Source organism: Artemia franciscana, unplaced genomic scaffold (genome assembly GCF_032884065.1).
Source record: "Artemia franciscana unplaced genomic scaffold, ASM3288406v1 PGA_scaffold_75, whole genome shotgun sequence".
NCBI lineage: Eukaryota > Metazoa > Arthropoda > Branchiopoda > Anostraca > Artemiidae > Artemia > Artemia franciscana.
In genome coordinates, this window is record NW_027062711.1 from 510,554 (window position 1) to 531,065 (window position 20,512).

At 34.2% G+C, this 20,512-nt stretch overlaps 1 protein-coding gene across 1 annotated transcript in view; it reads right to left on the reverse strand.

The window, feature by feature from the left end:
- Nucleotides 1-711: 711 nt before the first annotated feature.
- The window catches only part of LOC136042211 (protein odr-4 homolog), a 49,903-nt gene continuing 30,102 nt past the window's right edge, over nt 712-20,512 (reverse strand). Inside the window, exons 6-9 of the mRNA XM_065727146.1 lie at nt 19,224-19,337; nt 17,990-18,083; nt 9,309-9,488; nt 712-3,168 (exon numbers count right to left, since the gene is read on the reverse strand). Of these exons, the coding sequence (XP_065583218.1) occupies nt 2,984-3,168; nt 9,309-9,488; nt 17,990-18,083; nt 19,224-19,337 (573 nt within the window). The 3' untranslated portion in view covers nt 712-2,983. The remainder of the gene's footprint in view (nt 3,169-9,308; nt 9,489-17,989; nt 18,084-19,223; nt 19,338-20,512) is intronic.

Consider the following 20,512-nt stretch of genomic DNA (forward strand, 5'->3'; position numbering starts at 1 on the left):
CGTACACTTACGAGGAATGAGGCGTTATTTTTTTTTGAAAAATGAACATTTTTTTTTTGCAAATATTTCGATTTTTCTAAAAGACAGATACTGAACAAGAAAACTTCGTTAGATCAAATCTCGAAAAATTCACGGATCAGAAGCCGACATCAAGTAAACAAGCAAAGCCGCTTTAGCATAAACCCAGTTTCCCACAAATATCCTACCCTCTAGTCTTAGGGTTCAATGTTACCACCCAAACTTCATATTGAACTTCAAACTTTAGCTTTGTCAGTTAAACTTAACAATTTGAAGGGTTAGCGTCAAATACACCCGTATGGGTCGAATGCTGCCATTCTAGCGTAAAATCCAACGTCTGTAAAGCCCTTCAACTTCAATTTCATAGAGACTCAATGTTCAATATCCTCAAGTCTTGGACATTTCAATATTGCCACTTTGGGGCATTTATATTAACATTATCTTAAATTTAATGTGTTACAGTCAGTAAGGATTCTTTCTGATGCTGATATATAACACGAAGAAATGTAACAATTTAAGAGAAAGATAGCTTTGCTCCTGAAATTACTCTTTAAGAGCTAATTTAAAGAACTTCCAACGTATCTTCTTTTGTTTTTTTTTTTTTTTACTTTTGAGCTTACCGAGGTCTGTCGGTTCTAGCCTATATTCTTGAGTGTATCTGAAAAAGTGAGTCTGAGAAACGTCTAATGTATATTCTTCTATTTTTTTTTTTTTTTAATTTATCTTCTTTAAATAAGTGTAGATGGACAAAGTTTATGTAAGCAATTTGCCCAGGAAAGTCTAGCAAATATTCTTCTTGTTTCCGTTCCCTCTTTTTTTGCTCCCCAGTAATTTCCAGAATTTGTCTGAAAATGCTTTATTTGAGTGTCTCTAAAAACCACCTAGCGCAGAGTATTCTTGTTTCTTCAGATTCAGAACTTACTCGGACCTTTTTTTGTTTCAGCAGATGCTCCTGAGTTTACTAAAAGAAAAACTCGTAACGTTCTTCATGTTTTATTAGCTTTAGAGCTTACTCAGGTTTTTTGTTCTAACATATATTCCTCAGTTTATCTGAAAAACCATCTAGCGAAGCTTTCTCATGTTTCTTTAGCTTCAGAACTTACTGAAAACTTCTTGTTTCAGCCTATCTTCCTGAATTTATTGAAGGAAAAAAGTTAATCCAAAAAACGTTTCCTGTATCTCCGTCGTATACTAAGAACTTTTCCTGTAGCTTTCGGAGCTACTCAGGAGCTTCTATTCTTAGCAATGTTCATGAGTTTATCTGGAAACGGTCTAGCGTAGTTTTCTTCTTGTTCCTTTAGCTTAGAACTTACTCAGGTCTTTTCCCTTCAACATATATATCTGATTTTTTTTTAAACTCATATATTCCTTAGTTAAAATAGTTACCCAGACAAAATTATAAACAATCCGCCCTTTATGGAGATAAGCATATGAGAATTACTACTAACAGCTCATTACAGCACGAACCACTTGAGGCCAACATAGCTACGAACACTCCATAGCCATCCCAATCTATTCAAAGCCACCCCCTTACACCCTCACAAGAAGCTCTAATTCCCCTTAAATCTTTTCTTACAACATCCTTACACCACATTCGAGGACAACGTGCTTTTCTTTTGGCCCTAGATGGTTGGCCGAAACCATTCCATTTTGCAAAAAAATCTCCCAAATGGCGAACTACAAATCATGAATGAAATTTGTTTGAGAAAATTTGCGAACATTTAATAAATTTATAAAGAAAACAACTGGGCGAAATTTAAAAATCTGAGCCAACATTTAATAAATGTATAAAGAAAAAAACTGGGCGCAATTTAAGAATCTGCGCCAAGATCTAATAAATGTATAAAGAAAAAAACTGGGCGCAATTTAAAAATCTGCACCAACATTAAATAAATGTATAAAGAAAAAAACTGGGCGCAATTTAAAAATCTGCGCCAACATTTAATAAACGTATAAAGAAAAAACTGGGCGCAGTTTAAAAACCTGCGCCAACATTTAATAAATGTATAAAGAAAAAAACTGGGCGCAATTTAAAAATCTGCGCCAAGATCTAATAAATGTATAAAGAAAAAAACTGGGCGCAATTTAAAAATCTGCGCCAACATTTAATAAATGTATAAAGAAAAAAACTGGGCGCAATTTAAAATCTGCGCCAACGTTTAATAAATGTATAAAGAAAAAACTGGCACAATTTAAAAATCTGCACCAACATTAAATAAATGTATAAAGAAAAAAACTGGGCGCAATTTAAAAATCTGCGCCAACATTTAATAAACGTATAAAGAAAAAACTGGGCGCAGTTTAAAAACCTGCGCCAACATTTAATAAATGTATAAAGAAAAAAAACTGGGCGCAATTTTTCTCTGCCCAAGTTTTATTTTATGCAATAAAAACGGAACTTTTTAAGCCTCAAGTCAATCCACATCTTGGACTTCAGCTTTCATTAAACTTATTATGTTTGCCGACCAATCATGATTTCTAAGAGATGCTCCCTCCTCTTCCTCTTCTGTAGATGTAAGCATATGAATATGTTTTTATATTTTAAAATCAAGATATCACCAATAATGGCATTACAAACCGTAAAGTTTTTTGGAAAGGGTTGGCGAAACATTTATGCCCAATTATTATTGCTACAGATAATAAATTTTAGGGTTGGGAAAAACCTTGAGACTTTATAAGGAAGAATAAGTCCAAAGTGCAAAATTCACCACTTGGATTTGCTTTTAATGGGATTGAAGACATCCCCCAATTTGGAATTTGATGCTGTGTAATTTTCATACGAATTCCCAGTTTTGACAATTTTAGTTTCAAAAAATTTCGCAGACAAAATAAATGGCCTAATTTTATGCCAAAATTTAACTTTTTCGAGGGGGCAGGATTTCTTCTGGCAAATCTCTGAGGGGGGGGGGTCCATCTTGAGAAAGCCTTAGTACCAACAGTATCTTAAAACACATTTGATTATTTACTACAAAGATTCGTCCTGTTGCAACAAAATATACGATATAGCAATCGCAACAAAAGCTACAGCCACACCAAGTGGCAACAATATCGGACTAAGCACGGGAGTTGCATTCGATAAACTCTGTAGTGCAGGATTTTCATCTGGTTCAATAGTATCATTAGCAGAGTGGCTCATGAAATCCTCCATAGCTGAAAAATTAAGCATACTACAACTTAAGCATACTTAAGCACAACTTAAGCATTGCTTAACATAACATAACTTAGACATACTATAAGTTTAAAGTTATAACTTTGAACTCGGTGGTCAAAACTGAAAAACTACGGAGCAAAGTACACAAAAAGAAGGAATAAAGTTAAATAATTATCTAAAAAAAAGTAAATTATAAACTAAAATGATACAGAACGAATGAAAATAAAGGCCACTGGTTTAATACTTGTGTTAGCTTATTACGATTAGCTATAAGTATTATAATTAAATCATAAAATATATGCTTATATAGTTATATATCTATGACGATTATGCATAATCTTGTAGAATACTTGTAAGCTTGTCTCTTTACAATTTAATCGACAAGGAAAGTAGATTATCTCAGTTGTAAGATTCGTCTCCAGCCAGACAGTTTCGTTCGAATGGATTGACAAAGAAAAGAAAAGAAAAAAAAAAGAAAAGATAAAAAAAACTGAAATCCTCTATAACTGAAATAGCTAATTTATTAGTCAAAATGGCAAAAACGGATGAAACAGTTTAAATAGAAAACGTCCGTGTTAATTCAATATTAAATAAAAAAAACTAGTTTTTTTAACTGAAAGTAAGGAGCGAGATTAAAACTTAAAACGAACAGAAATTACTCCGTATATGAAATGGGTTGTCACCTCCGCAATCCCTCCCTCTTTACGCTAAAGCTTTTAATTGTTTTAAAAAGTAGAATTGTGGCAAAGAGTCAAACTTTAGCGTAAAGAGCGAGGGATTGCGGAGGGGACAACTCATTTCATATACGGAGTAAGTTGTTGACGCAAGCTTTCGACCTAGGATTTTTTTCAAGATTTTTCACTTCGAGTTTTTTTTCGCTTCGAGCGTTTTTTTTTTAATCGCTAGCTTAATTAAGTATCCAAATTTCAATAATAAAACCCAATATTTTAAATACAGAATTTGCGGGTAGTAAAAAAATAAATATTTACTACAATGGTTTAAGCTCCTTCAATCTCACTTAAACTGTATATTGGCACCTTACTCTAACAAGGTTTCTTGTTTAGCCAATCATGTTCCAAAAAGTTGAAATAGATGCTGTTAAATAAGAACAATTTTTGTTCAAACGAAAATAGAGAAAATATTCCAGGGGGAAGAATCCGCATGGAATGTATCAAGGGAATTTTCAGCAAGGATGGTGTTGTCTGGGGTGAATTTAACGCAGACAAATTTTCAATGGGGGGGGGGGGAGAAATTTTCCATGGAGTAGAGAGACGAGTTTTCCGCCGTTTTCTAAACAACGATCAGAAGTTAAAAATTTCAAGTTTTTTTTCAATTGAAAGTAAGGAGCAACATTAAAACTTAAAACAAACAGAAATTATTCTGTAAGTGAGAAGGATGACCCCTCCTCAACCCCTTGCTCCTTACGATAAAATTTGCCTCTCTGTCTCAATTCTTTAAGAAAGACTCCTGAAGCACAAGGGTCGTTTAACTTGAATTAACTAAAAAAAAAAGTTTTTTAACTGAAAGTAAGGAGCGACATTAAAACTTAAAACGAACAGAAATTACTTCGTATATGAAAGGGGCTGCTTCCTCATCAACGCCCCGCTCTTTAAGCTAAATTTTAACTCTTTCTATCAACTCTACTTTTTAAAACAGTATAAAAACTTTAGCGTAAAGAGCGGGACGTTGATGAGGAAGCAGCCCCTTTCATATACGAAGTAATTTCTGTTCGTTTTAAGTTTCAATGTCGCTCCTTACTATCAGTTAAAAAATTAGTTTTTTTTTTATTTAATTTCTGAACGTTTTTGAATCAATGCATGTTTTGATCTTGGCTCTCCACAGAGGAATAATTGAAACGAAATTTGCATTTTTTTTTGGGGGGGGGGGCTAAATGGCTTCCTCATAGTTTAGATCGAATGATTTTAAGAAAAAAAGGAGTGGGGAAGGAAGCCTAGTTGCCCTCCGATTTTTGGTTACTTAAAAATACAACTAGAACTTTTAATTTTTTACGAATGTTTTTGTTAGTAAAAGAAATACGTAACTTATAAATCAGCTTACGTAGCGAACTTTTGTATTCTCATGATTTTATTACATATATGAGGGGGTTCACTCCCTCGTCAGTACCTCGCTCTTTACACTAAAGCTTAAATTTTGTCCCAATTCATTAAAGATGACCCCTGAATTACAAAAGCCGTAGAATAAATAGTTGAAATTACTAAAAATGCTTTAGCGTAAAAAGCAAAGTATTAGGAGGAGGTGAGCCCCTCATATGCGTAACAATTTCGTTTCGTTTTAAGTTTTAATGCTGCTCCTTACTTCCAGTTGAAAAAACTTTTTCATATTTATTTTTTCATTGTTTTTTTTTTTTTTTTAATAATGCTAGAAAATCCTGCGCTCCCTTCATGGAAATTTTCTTCCCCCATGACAAATTCGTCGATGGAAAGTTCTCCCGACATATCCCCTTCTTGTCAACCCCTTCCCCCGACCAAAAAAGCCCTCTGAAACGTCTGTACACTTCCCAATAACTATTACTATTTGTAAGCACTGGTCAAAGTTTGTAACTTGTAGCCCCTGCAACGGGGACTGTGGGGGAGCAAATGGTCCCCAAAGACATGGTTATAAGGTTTTTCTACTACGCTGAATAAAATGGCTATCTCAGAATTTTGATCCGTTGAATTTGAGAAAATAATTAGCGTGGGAGGGGGACTAGGTGCCCTCCAATTTTTTTGGTCACTCAAAAAGAGCACTAGAACTTTTCATTTCCGTTAGAATGAACCCTCTCGTAACATTCTAGGGAAACTGGGTCGATGCGATCACCCCTAAAAAAAAAACAAACAAAAAAAAAAAAAATAAACACGCATCCGTGATCTGCCTTCTGGCAAAAATACAAATTCCACACTTTTGTAGATAGGAGCTTGAAACTTCTACATTAGGGTTCTCTAATACGCTGAATCTGATGGTGTGATTTTCGTTAATATTCTGGAACATTTATAAAGGACTTTATCGACCCTTTACATTTCGATCCTTACGATCCTTAACCATATACATTTCAGTTACGATGGGCAAGAGTTCATTTTTGACTATATAATTTTTTAAAGATAGTTGTTTTATATTTGCTTTTAAATTACTATACGCCGTGGTTTGTTCTTTATTAGGTTTCAAATAACTCTTTATCCATAACACTAATGTCCCCATTTACATTCATTTACGTAATCATAGCCTAGTTGTCGTTCTTTATTATAATTTTTATTATAATTTAAGATACTTGTTTAATATTTACTTTCAGATACTACATGCCGTGGTTTATTCTTTAATAGATTTCAAATATCTCTTCATCCATAACACTGATGTCCCCCTTTATATTCCTTAGTGACCAAAGACTTATTATCGTTCTTTACTATAATCTTTCAATATAGGATGGATGCTAGGGCTGTTTTAAAAAAGTTTTCTAAAAACGTTATTAGTTTTAATTCCCACATTTTAATGCAAGTTCTTTTTTATATATATTATATATTATTTTTATATATATTATTATAGATGGAATTTGGTTATGTGAAGAGGCTTAATGGCGGTCGGAACTTAAAATAAGAGCTCGGAGACACGAGGTACTTCTAAATATCAAAATTCATTAAGATCCAATCACCCACTCGTAAGTTAAAAATGCCTCATTTTTTCTAATTTTTCCTCTCCCTTCAGCTCCCCAGATGGTTGAATCGGGGAAACTAACTTTATCAAGTAAATTCGTACAGGCCCTGACAGGCATACCAATTGACGTCGTCCTAGCATGTACAGATGCACCGAACTCACCAAAGCACTGTACCCCCGCCCCTAACTCCCCCAAAGATAGTGGATCCAGTCCGGTTAAGTCAATCACGTATCTACGACATTTGCTTGTTCTACCCACCAAGTTTCATCCTGATCTCTCCACTCTAAACGTTTTCCAAGATTTCCGGTTTTCCCCTCCGACTCCCCTCAATGTCACCAGACCTGGTCGGGATTTAAAATAAGATCTCTGAGACATGAGTTCCTTCTAATATCAAATTTCATTAAGATACTGTCACCTGTTCTTAAGTTAAAAATGCCTCAATTTTTCTCATTTTTCCGAATTATTACCGCCCCCCCCCCTCCAACTCCCTCAGAGAGCAGATTCAGTCCGATTATGTCAATCACATATCTAGGACTTTTGCTTATTCTTCCCACCAAGTTTCATCCCGATCTCTCCACTCTAAGCGTTTTCCAAGATTTCCCGTTTCTCCTTCCAACTCCCCCAATATCACCGGATACGGTCGGGATTCAAAATAAGAGCTCTGAAACACGAGGTCCTTCTAAATATCAAATTTCATTAAGATCCGATCACCCATTCGTAAATTAAAAATACCTCTAATTTTTATAAAATTTTCCTAAATCCACCTAGATGGTGGAATCGGGGAAACAACTGTTACCAAGTCAATTTGTGCAGGTCCCTGACATGCCTACCAATTTTCATCGTCCTAGGACGTCTAGAAGCATCGAACTCGCCAAAGAACTAGAAATCCCCCCAACTCCCCCAAAGAGAGGGGATCCGTTCCAATTATGTCAGTCACGTATCTAGAACTTGTGCTTATTCTTCCCATCGAATATCATCCCGATCTCTCCACTCTAAGCGTTTTCCAAGATTTCCAATTTCCAAGATTTCTGTTTCCCCCCTCCAACCTCCTATGTCCCCAGATCCAATTCAAATTGAAAATGGAGCGTCTGAGACGTAAGATCTTTCTTTATATCAAGTTTCATTAAGATCTGATCAGCCATTCGTAAGATAAAGATACCTCAATTTTCACGTTTTCCGAGATTTCCGTTTTCCCCCTTCAACCCCCCCCCCCCCCCAATTTCACGAAATCTGGTTAGGATTTAAAATGAATGCTCAAAAGCACAAGATCCTTCTAAATAGCAAATTTTATTAAGATCTGATCACCCATTTGTAAGTTGAAGATACCTAATTTTTCCAAATTACTCAAATCTCTAAAAGAGATTAAATCCGTTCCGGTTATATCAATCACGTATCTAGGACTTATGTTTGTTTTTCTCACCAAGTTTCATCCCGATCCCTCCACTCTAAGCGTTTTCCAAGATTTTAGGTTCCCCCCCAAATCCCCCAATGTCACCTGATCCGGTCGGGATTTAAAATAAGAGGTTTGAGATACAATGTCAATCTAAATATTAAATTTCATTAGGATTCGATCACCCGTTCGTAAGTTAAAAATACTTCATTTTTTAGACTTTTCTGAATAAACCGTTCCCCCCCCCCCCAGATTGAAAGATCGGAGAAACGACTATTTCTAATTTAATCTGGCCTGGTCGTTGATACGCCTGCTCAATTTCATCGTCCTAGCTTATCTAGAAGTGCCTAAACTAGCAAAAGCGGAATAGACAGACCGACAGACCGACAGAATATGCGATCGCTATATGTCATTTGGTTAGTACCAAGTGCCGTAAAAAGTAGAAAAATCAAATCCAAGATCTAATTTCTTGGTAAAAAAAAAAGGTATGGAAGTAAAGTGAAGGAATCCTATTAGCATTCATTAATAATTGTATTTTTTGCAAAAGATGGAAGGGATGTGGATATGCCAGTTATCACACCCGAAAAAAAAACTGCTTGACGTTAGGTCACATACACGAGCATCGTCAAAATTACACTTTGCTCGAAAACACTGGCCAGTAAGGTAAAAACAACATAAATGCAATAAAAGGCACTTCTTTTGATCACAGTTGTTATAGTAAACAGAAAAAACGGGAAGAAACTCATAATTTACATTGATTTCGTATTTCGAAGCTAGAGGTAAGAGTTCCAGGATTATAAGGGCGCTTTGGATTTAATTTGCAATTTCTTCGCTTGATTTACAAATTTTTTGTAACAAGTTCTCATTCCTTGGTAAACAAAATGTTTGGAAGTAAAGTGAAGGACAATTATTAGAACCAATTAATAATTATGTAAAGAAACGTATTTTTCCTTGAATAAACATAACTAACAAGTAATTAGAGTAAAAAACCACAATCTGCAAACATAATTTTTATAAAAATTTCGACAAAATTCTTCCAAAATTTTGCATTGACTGGAAAAAAAAAAGTGAGCTTGGATACAAAAGAAATTATATAATTTTACCTGCTGGTCGTTCATAAGTATCATCTACGTCATCTTCAGTTAAATATAAATCAAAAGGTTCACCAATCGATGGTAATGACTCTTTCACGGTTTCGCCAGGGAATAAATAGTCAGATATAAACAAAGGACTTTTCAGTTGTACTATCACTCGCCTTGGAGGCTCATGTATAACTGGCTTAGCTAAAAATAAAAGCATTCATTAACTAAATTCTATATGATGATGTATTTTCATATCTGGAAGCATAAACAATGGTTAAAAATCACTGTTCTGCATTAATGGTGCCATAAGGGGGATGGGGCCAACAGAAGCCCTAAAAATAATAAGGCATTCGAACCCGAAATTAGCAAGGTAAAAGTATTTAAACTTAGAGATTAAATTCCTCGGAAACTGGAAATTTCCTGGATTTCCAATCGGGTGACTGGCAATGCAGACGCTACACCACTCAGTAAAAAAACAATAAATTTTTAACTAACTGTTTACCCCCCCCCTCCTCCCCCTTTGTTAAAAAAATAGTAAAAAAAAAGTTTTAACATAAATAACTGAAATAAAAAGTCCAACTTCAGCGTTAAAGAGTTAAGTATTGAGGAGAGGGAAACTACTCTCATATACATAATAATTTCTGTTCGTTTTAAGTTTTAATGTTGCTCTTTATGTCAAGTTGAAAACTTGTTTTTTTTTTATTATTTAATCTCTATTAAGGGCGACCTTTTAATAGAGACGTCTTACATAGTTAGGAGTCAGATTAGCTGCATAACTGAACTTGCCATAACTCTTACAAAAAAATTATACACATCAGGGTTTAGTTTTAAAAAGGGGGGGGAGAAGAAAAGCACGCAATCCATAAAGAAGCTGAACCAAAATGCACAAATATTTCGCAAGAAATGAACCCAAGATAATCACATATAAAATTATCCATCTATTTGCTGTTGTTTTTTTAAGGGGGGAGGGGGTTACCATTTGATACGTCTTGGCAATAAGGGAACCACTGAACTAAACTTCATAAAACTGTTGCTTATGAAACACGACAAAACTGTTTCATCAATCATCTACTTCAAAGAAATTGACGGAGCATTCACTATCGTAGGCCTATCCATTGACCCCAGAACTTCTGAAACATATTCATTTCACAGTACCAAAGACAACAAAATAAGAACCTTTTTCGCCCCCTGGCCCCACCTACTCATACCAAAGGGTCACAATTTTCGAATATTTTACTTTTGGTTGCTTCAAAGTTGTGAGTGTTTTAGGGCACAACCACATTTTTTTTCAGTGTTGCCACGTTGAATCGAGAAAATAAACAAGCAAAACTAACAGTTCAATTTAACATCCCTTTTGTCCATAAAAATTGAAACAGTAACAATCAGCTGATATCTAAAGATAAATAAACCTTCAAAGGGAGGCTACACTCGTCTTAAAACTGTTTGAAATCATAAATGTTCAGCTTCTTTTTTTCCAATTCTTCACCTAGGTTTCTTTTTTTGAAATCCGGTAGTACCTACTACAAAAAGCTCATAGCTGCACACAAAATTCTTTTTCATGAAAAGTTGAAATCCAATTTTTAAGACATGCATGGTTCCTTAAATTTCGACTAGGCTGTTTAAACAGTCAGATTCCATTTTCATTGTCCTTGGTGCTTTAAAACTTTCCATAGGAACAGATTTTTGGGCGTTTATGTTGATATGATTTAGTGTTTATGTTGATTTTTGAGCTGAGTATTGATTTTTGGGCGATTTTAATTATACAAATAAAAAAGATTATCTATGGGGGTATTAGCATTAGCGGAGATGAAGGGGATTTTAGGATAAACTCAATTCATAACAGTTTAATTAAGGTGCAGGTAAAAACTTCAACCAGTAATGATTTACATAATTGTCCTGGAACAAGGGATAACTTGAAAACAAGTCATAATGAGATCAAAGCTGGGAAAAGTCAACGGACTGTAGCTAAACTAGCAAACAAAAAAATCCATTTAATTTATAACTCATGAATTTGTTGATTGACCTGTGAGATATAGCTGGGGTTGAGGGACCTGGGGTTATATGACCTTCTTTTGTTTATTCAAGTAAATACAGTCTTCCCTTTGAATAGATTCCCATTTATACACTGATTATTGAGAGGAGAGTGATCCATGGTTTCACTATAGATATTCGCTTTGGTTTTATTCGTATTTTTATAACGTCAGTACTGGAAGTTTTGTTTATAATCTGAGTTGTTCTTATTTATTTATTGTTATTTCTGTTATTTCTTTCTTCTTCTTTGTGTGTGTAGGCGTTGTTGTTTTTTGTGTATGTGTTATGTTCAAATTTTTTCTTTCTTTTTGTCGTTCTTTTCCTTTTTGTTCCTTTTGAAAAAGGCTCCCGGACGTGGGGCCAAAATATAAGGAAAATTTTTTAATTAAAGTGTAATTTTGTTTTTATGTTTTGTTCACTGCTTTATTGAAATTAAAACATGTTTTCTCTTGCTTAATTTTTCGTTAAATAGCATGGTTTTATTCGACTAGGAATGGTGCTAGTCTTACATCTAAGCTACGGAGCACAGTCAGAGAAAGTCTGGTGACCAGACATAAAGTCGGAATTGCCACCCGGTAAAAACAAAAATACTAGGCTTTAGTGATTTAGTGGTTTTCTTCAATAAACTAGTGATTTATGCTTCGATTTAGTGATTTTTTGCTTAGGCAATGTAAAAATATCACAAGAAACAGAGATAAATCACTAGGGTTGGCGACCCTGTATTAAAGCAGGTCAGTTTGGAATTCGTTTCCAGATTTCCTTTGTCAAGCTGAAAATGTACCACCACTTAAAAATCGTATTAAAAAGCTTTTTTTTTAGGAATTTTGGAACATTATTTTTTAGGAATTTAGGTTCAAGAGAAGTTTTTTTTTCCCAGAATCTGATTAATATTTTGCTTTTTTATCATTTGATTTGCATTTATTTTTTATTCTTGATTGTTTTCCTTTTCTTCTTCTGTATTCTTTGGGCCATCAACCCCTTTTTATGTAATTTGTAAGACGGATTGGCATGAATAGTACCTAATCGGTCGCTATTTTTTTTCGGCTTTAGTTTGCCTTGTTCAGTTTTGTTCATGTTAATAAATTATCTAATATTAATAAATAAATGCTAATATTAAATATTAATATTAATAAATATATAATTAGTAATTAATATTAATATTAATTAATATTAATAAATAATATTAATATTATAAAATTAAAAAATGCTGCATTTTCGAATTTTATTGATCAAATGATTCGACTGTGGGATAGGGCTTTTTCGACATGTGTTTTGCACGGAAAATTTGCGCAGAGATTTGACCCGTGGATTTCAGAAGGTATTTTGGTATCACTAAAACATAAAAACAAAAAGTTTAAGAATTATTTAAAATTGCAGACACCCGAATCTTTTCAAGATTATAGAGTTTATAGGAATAAGCTAAATTCAATTATAAGACATGGGAAGAGAAAATTTTCTAATTTTAAATTCCTGGAATATAAATCTGATATGAGAAAGACATGGCAAATGATAAATGAAAGAGTACGTCCTCATAGTCGTAAGAGTACTAGTGTCGACTGCCTGGAAACAAATGAAAAAATTACACAGCCTAAAGATATTTTAAATGCTTTGGGAGATTATTTTAGTAATATTGATTCTAGACTTGCATTGACTACGAGTGCACAGTTGAATTCCCCTATTATTCCATGTAATGAGCAACATGCGGAAAGAATGTTTACTTTTTCTGAGATTGTGCCTAAGGAGATAAAAAAAAATGTTATGAAGCTTAAACAAAGTTTTTCTGCGGATGAATTTGGATTTTTAGCGCAAATTGTTAAACAGGTAGCGTTTCCCCTTTATTGGCGCATATTTTTAATCTATCACTTACACATGGGATTTTCCCTGAGCTTCTAAAAAAAGCAAATGTTATAGCATTACCTAAAGCCGGTAATTAAACTGATTATTCATATTATAGAGGTATTTCTTTGCTTTCAGTTTACAGTAAAATTTTGGAAAAAATTGCAAATAGTCAACTACAAAAACATTTATTTGATAACAAGATATTACACACTTCTCAACATGGATTTATAAAGGGAAAGTCAATTGAACTGGCAATTCATGAACTTTCATTGAATAAAATGATTCACTAGATGGTGATCAACATACTTTGGCAGTTTTCCTTGACGTCGCTAAAGCGTTTGACACTGTAAATCATTGTTTGCTTCTTACGAAACTTAAGTCTTATGGATTTTCAACACAAAGTCTCAATTTTTTTACATCTTATCTTTCTGGGAGACGACTGGAATGTATTGATAAATACCGTGATCTTTGTTCAGATACTTTCCAGATTAATTACGGAGTACCTCAGGGCTCTGTCCTTGGGTCTGTTTTATTTCTTCTTTTTATAAATGATTTACCGGATGTTTTTTGCCTCTTTGTAAAATTACTATGTTTGCTGATGATGCAGTAATTTTTTCCTCTCACCAGGACTTAGCAGTTCTTTTTTGCTCTTAGCAGTCCAGGACTTAGCAATAACCTTGAATGCACAATAACCTTGAATGCACATTACAGTGTGTATCTTTTTGGTACTCAAGGAATTTACTAGCTCTTAATGAGAAAAAAATGTCAATATATGTCGTTTTCACGAACTGGATCGGTCATTTCAGATGGATCCTCTCTTTTGTTGAATGGTCTTGAATTAAAAAGGGTTGATCAGTTTAAATACCTTGGTGTTATTTTAGATGAAAATTAGTTTCATAAACATGTGAAAACACTATCGTAAAAAATTTTCCGAAATATTGCTATTCTATCACGTCTTCGTTATTTCTTTCCTAAAAATATTCTAAAATCAATTTATTATTCTTTTGTCCACCCATATTTTCTTTATTGTATTTCTGTTTGGGCTTCTACTTTTCCATCTGTATTTAAATCTCACTAAATACTCCAGAATAAAGCAATGAGCATTCTTTTTAATGTTGAACTTGGCTTGATTTATTTTTATTTTTATTGTATCAGAGCTAAAGTATGTAACACAGTGAGTGCTAGTTTTTATTTTCGTAGTGTAGGTATCATTGTAACATTGTCAGTGCTAAGGTATGCCACCAGGCATGTGCACTGGTTTGTCATGTTTAAGTATGTAATTGTTGCAAATAAAAAATTATCTATCTATCTATCTATCTGAGTTGAAATTTTACGGATAAGCCTAAGTTTATACCTAAAACTGGTATTAATTTGGTTATACTTGTAGAATCAATTTGGTTACTGTATATTAAATTAGTTATTGGAGATTATATTAAAATAAATAGTTTACAGCATGCTAAATGAATGAATGAATAAATGGTTTGTTTCGAACGGCTAGTCAAGAGCTTAAATAGACGAATTTGCGTTTTGGTCGCATAAATAAAAAGATTAAACCTAACAAGGTCAATAGCTTCATATAATACTGTCACGCGCTACATCCTTAAATATAACATTTAAGCAAATTAGTGCGGAGTGTTAAGCAAGTGGAACAGGGTATATGATGTTGTAGCTGTTTTTGTTTTTAAACCCCTTCTGAGGCTAATGTTACGTTTTTTTGTTTGTTTTTTTTATTATTATTATTAATATTTGTTTGATTATCCCTCCTCTATATCATGCTGTGGCATTTGGAGGAGATGTGTTTATGTTAATTTTTAAAAAATAACTGATATTAAATAAATACATAATAAGAAACATATTATCTGTATTTTATTTAAAATGAACAAATATTGCTCCAGGGTAAAAATAATTTATAACATATTAAATTGGATATTGTATACTAATACGACACTTGAAATTATGAAACATGTAGTACATGAGTACATAGAGGTATAATAGTAAGTTGTTTCTTTTGTTTAAGGTGCATTCAGATAATGTGAATTCACCAAACAGCATGGGTTTAATAGCCAAATAGCAGAGGTACGTTAAGGTAAGGTGAATCAACTAAACAGCATAGGGCTAATAGCCACATAGCAGAGATGCCTTAAGGTAAGGTAAATACGACAAACAGCATACAACTAATAGCCAAACAGCAGAGGTACGTTAAGGTAAGTTGAATTCACTAAACAGCATAGGGCTAATAGCCACATAGCAGAGATGCGTCAAGGTAAGGTAAATACAACAAACAACATAGAGCAAATAGCCAAATAGCAGAGGTACGTTAAGGTAAGGTGAATCAACCAAACAGCATAGGGCTTATAGCCACATAGTAGAGAAGCGTTAAGGTAAGGTAAATACGACAAACAGCATACAACTAATAGCCGAATAGCAGAGGTACGTTAAGGTAAGTTGAATTCACTAAACAGGATAGAGCTCATAGCCACATAGTAGAGAAGCGTTAAGGTAAGGTAAATACAACAAACAGCATAGATCTAATTGCCAAATAGCAGAGGTACGTTAAGGTAAGGTGAATCAACTAAACAGCATAGGGCTTATAGCCACATAGTAGAGATGCGTTAAGGTAAGGTAAATACGACAAACAGCATACAACTAATAGCCAAATAGCAGAGGTACGTTAAGGTAAGTTGAATTCACTAAACAGGATAGGGCTCATAGCCACATAGTAAAGAAGCGTTAAGGTAAGGTAAGTACAACAAACAGCATAGAGCTAATTGCCAAATAGCAGAGGTAGGCTAAGGTAAGGTGAATTCACTAAACAGCATAGGGCTTATAGCCACATAGCAGAGATGCGTTAAGGTAAGGTAAATACAACAAACAGCATAGAGCTAATTGCCAAATAGCAGAGGTAGGCTAAGGTAAGGTGAATTCACTAAACAGCATAGGGCTTATAGCCACATAGTAGAGATGCGTTAAGGTAAGGTAAATACGACAAACAGCATACAACTAATAGTCAAATAGCAGAAGTACGTTAAGGTAAGTTGAATTCACTAAACAGCATAGGGCTAATAGCCACATAGCAGAGATGCGTCAAGGTAAGGTAAATACAACAAACAACATAGAGCAAATAGCCAAATAGCAGAGATACGTTAAGGTAAGGTGAATCAACCAAACAGCATAGGGCTTATAGCCACATAGTAGAGAAGCGTTAAGGTAAGGTAAATACGACAAACAGCATACAACTAATAGTCAAATAGCAGAAGTACGTTAAGGTAAGCTGAATTCACTAAACAGGATAGGGCTCATAGCCACATAGCAGAGATGCGTTAAGGTAAGGTAAATACGACAAACAGCATACAACTAATAGTCAAATAGCAGAAGTACGTTAAGGTAAGTTGAATTCACTAAACAGCATAGGGCTAATAGCCACATGGCAGAGATGCGTCAAGGTAAGGTAAATACAACAAACAACATAGAGCAAATAGCCAAATAGCAGAGATACGTTAAGGTAAGGTGAATCAACCAAACAGCATAGGGCTTATAGCCACATAGTAGAGAAGCGTTAAGGTAAGGTAAATACGACAAACAGCATACAACTAATAGTCAAATAGCAGAAGTACGTTAAGGTAAGCTGAATTCACTAAACAGCATAGGGCTAATAGCCACATAGTAGAGATGCGTTAAGGTAAGGTAAATACAACAAACAGCATAGAGCTGATAGCCAAATAGCTGAGGTACGTTAAGGTAAGGTGAATTCACTAAACAGCATAGGGCTAATAGCCACATAGTAGAGATGCGTTAAGGTAAGGTAAATACAACAAACAGCATAGAGCTGATAGCCAAATAGCTGAGGTACGTTAAAGTAAGGTAAATTCACCAAACATTATAAGGCTTATTTCCTTGTCAAAGCTCCTGTCCCCTAATTTTCACGAAGCAAATACACTCCCCTTGAAATGTATTCAGAAAATTAAGTCAATTAAGCGCAGAACATTCTATTTTTGAATGAGGGGTAAGTTACACCCTTAAGCTTCTGATAAGGATGTATAAAACAGTTATCTGGGTTAATAACAATGCAGGGCTCGCACCAGCATCTCTATCATTATGACCATTATATGCAGGGCCGCATCCAGAATTTATCTTTCGGGTGGAAGGGGGTACAAAACGATTTTTTTCGGGGACAGGGACTACAAAAAAAAAACTTTAAAAAAAACGCATAAGAAATTTGTTATTTTTCATTTTTGATATGTTTTTACGAGTCAAACAAACATTTCGGAGGGGTCAACCACCCGAACCTCCCCTCTGTGGATGCAGCCTTTGTTGAATGACAAGTAAGAAATATGATAAGGAAATATGACTTCTCTATCAGCACAACAGACATCTGATTTGTGAACTGTCGACAATTTGCCATTATTCGATGATTGAAAAATGGCTCGTTGCTTTCCATTTCAACCAAAAAACAAATCATAAATTCAAGAAGTAACTCCAAATTGTAAGAACTATTGATGACATTTATTTTTCTTAATGAAGATTTGTTTGTTTAGAAGCATTAAGATCATTAATTAATTGAATAAAAGCTGAAAATACGTTAATTCAGCATTACAGGGCATTAAAGTATCATATTTGAAACTGCCGCCAAAATTTGCATTCGATAAGCTAACAGAAGTCAACATAAAATGCACAAATTAAACATAAAGAGAGAAATGTCGACATGATGTCGAATTCGTAATGCCTAATGCCAACTCAAACGTATCAAAATAAATTATCAGCTTTTACCATTACATGGTTTTTCTCTTTTTTTGAGAATTCAAAGATTTTAAGTGCTTAATAGCTGAGCTTACAATCTAAAGGTCCTCTTTGCTCTTCGCCAATCAACGAGTCACAATGTAAATCACATCGGGACCATAATGACCTCAAGATATCCTCAAAAATTGCCTGAAAAAAACGAAAAGAATAAATTACCTGAGCCTTTGGAACAAAAAATAAAAATAAGTAAAAAATCATGCCTCCAAGACTGATCCAAATAAATTCCTTGCCCGTCAAAGAAAAATTGAAAATAATGGCTAAAAAACGCAAAACATTTCTCACAGTCACTTACAAAAACAGCTTATTTTAAACACAATATTTCATACTCATTTAACTAGTTCAAACTGCAATACCCAGCCTAAATGAATGAGGGGCGAAGGGGTAGAGGAGAAATCCATTTCGTAAAGTTGATTCAAAGGACCCCTTATTTTGAGAAACTATAAATTATGCAAGCAAAAAAAAAAACAACATTATATTAGAACTATAATGTCTAGGTAAATTAGTGGGTAAAAAAATAAAATCCTTTCCTACTTTAGTAATCTGAATAGATAAGTTCTTGAATAAGGACTGATCTTACCAACCCATCTAAACACCGGGGACAAAGAGTACAAAAAACGCAATCAACAAAAAGGAAAATTAATGGACACGAAAGAAATCATTTAGTAAATATAAGCCATCGTAAACTCAAAAATAAATCACCACCAATAACTTGTCCCCAAGCGATTGCCATCAATAAGAGCTCAACCGAAACACACAAGCCCTTCACAAAAATATGAAAAAATTAAACTTTGAGGTGAAAAATAGGCATAATTACTGTTTAAACGTTATTCTTCCAAAAAAAAAATACACAAAAAGAATTATTCACCAAAATGGAAATAATTTATTCATTTCATGAATTGATTGAAAGCTACTAAAGCAAAATTTAGCCCCTCTAAGAAACTAGCATAGCAAGTCAGCATCCGAACACAACTTTTACTTTAGAATAAAGTCGTGCTAGAACAGCATCTAAATTTATTAGTTTAGAAGAGAGAGAGAGAGAGAGAGAGAGAGAGAGAGAGAGAAAGAGAGAGAGAGAGAGAGAGAGAGGAGAGATAGTGAATGAGAGGGGTAGTGAGAAAGAAAAGAGAGGGGGAGGGATGGGAGGAGGGGGTGAGAGAGAGGGAAAGACAGAGAGAAAGAGAGAGACAGAGAGAGAGAGAGAGAGAGAGAGAGAGAGAGAGAGAGAGAGAGAGAGAGAGAGAGAGAGAGAGAGAGAGAGAGAGAGAGTACCTCTTTAGCTTCTTTAACCGAAACTTTTGAATTCACCAAAGCACGGATAGTCATCATCCCAGTCAGGCGAATCATTCCTACACATGGCTCCAGTGCAAAACTTGGCATTTCAGGCTTTAAAAGGAAAAAAAACAAACTTAAGAAAATTAAATTAGCAAGTGGTCAATCAGTAGTTTATTTCTAGAATAAATTAAATGAAGTCCACAAAATTATAACTGCGCGCAGAAAGGGGGTGGGAGGCTAAAACTAAGCTTACTCCCCCGGTTTGAAATTTTAAGCAATTTCACAATTTGAACAAGCCTTTTTGAATGAATCTTCTTTCTCTCCCTTTCAAATTACATGGTTTTTAAAACCAAAATTAAGAAAGTTCGATGCTTATTACAAAAGTCTTTAGTCTCCTTTCTGATGCTACATAATTAGTTCATGCCCATTTTAATTATCAACGTTGCCGTAGTGCTCTTAATCGTTTGATTTTAGTTTTGTTTGATATGATTGTTTTTTTCCTTTGTAGTGTATTCTACTTTATAACAAGTAGTTTACTTTGTCTTATAAAAAAGGCAATTGCCCCTCGCACCCTCCACTGTATATAGATTGAAGGAATTGCAGTAGTCCTGGCCAGCTACACATACAACACTTCAGCAACATTCCGCCCCCGTTTTGCATACCTAAATTCTTCCTTAAGAGAACGATTGATTCAAACTAGAGATTAAATAAAAAAACTAGTTTTTTTAACTGAAAGTAAGGAGCGACATTAAAACTTAAAACGAACAGAAATTACTCCGTATATGAAATGGGTTGTCCCCTCCGCAATCCCTCGTTCTTTACGCTAAAGTTTGACTCTTTGCCACAATTCTACTTTTTAAAACAATTAAAAACTTTAGCGTAAAGAGCGAGGCGTTGAGGAGGGAATAAAAACGCCTGAACACCTTTCGTTACCACGAACTGTTTGATTAAAACTTGTGGAAGGGCCAAAATTTATAAAAAAAAAAACAAAGGAAAAAACGGTTCGCAAAGAAACGGGTCCAATGCGAGAGAAAAAAAGACCAAAAAAGAGAAAAAAGTAAATTCTCCGCATTTTTTTTATTATTATTATTATTATTATTATTATTATTATCAAACAAAGTATCGTAAACTGTGGATTAAAACCAAAAATAACGGAAACAGAAGCAAGAAAAAACCCCAAAAAAACAGAAGAGAAAGTACAAAATAAGAATAGAATATAAAAACCTTAAACAAGAAAAAGAAATTAAGGTAATTGCAATCCAACATTACACTTCGCATTACAGACA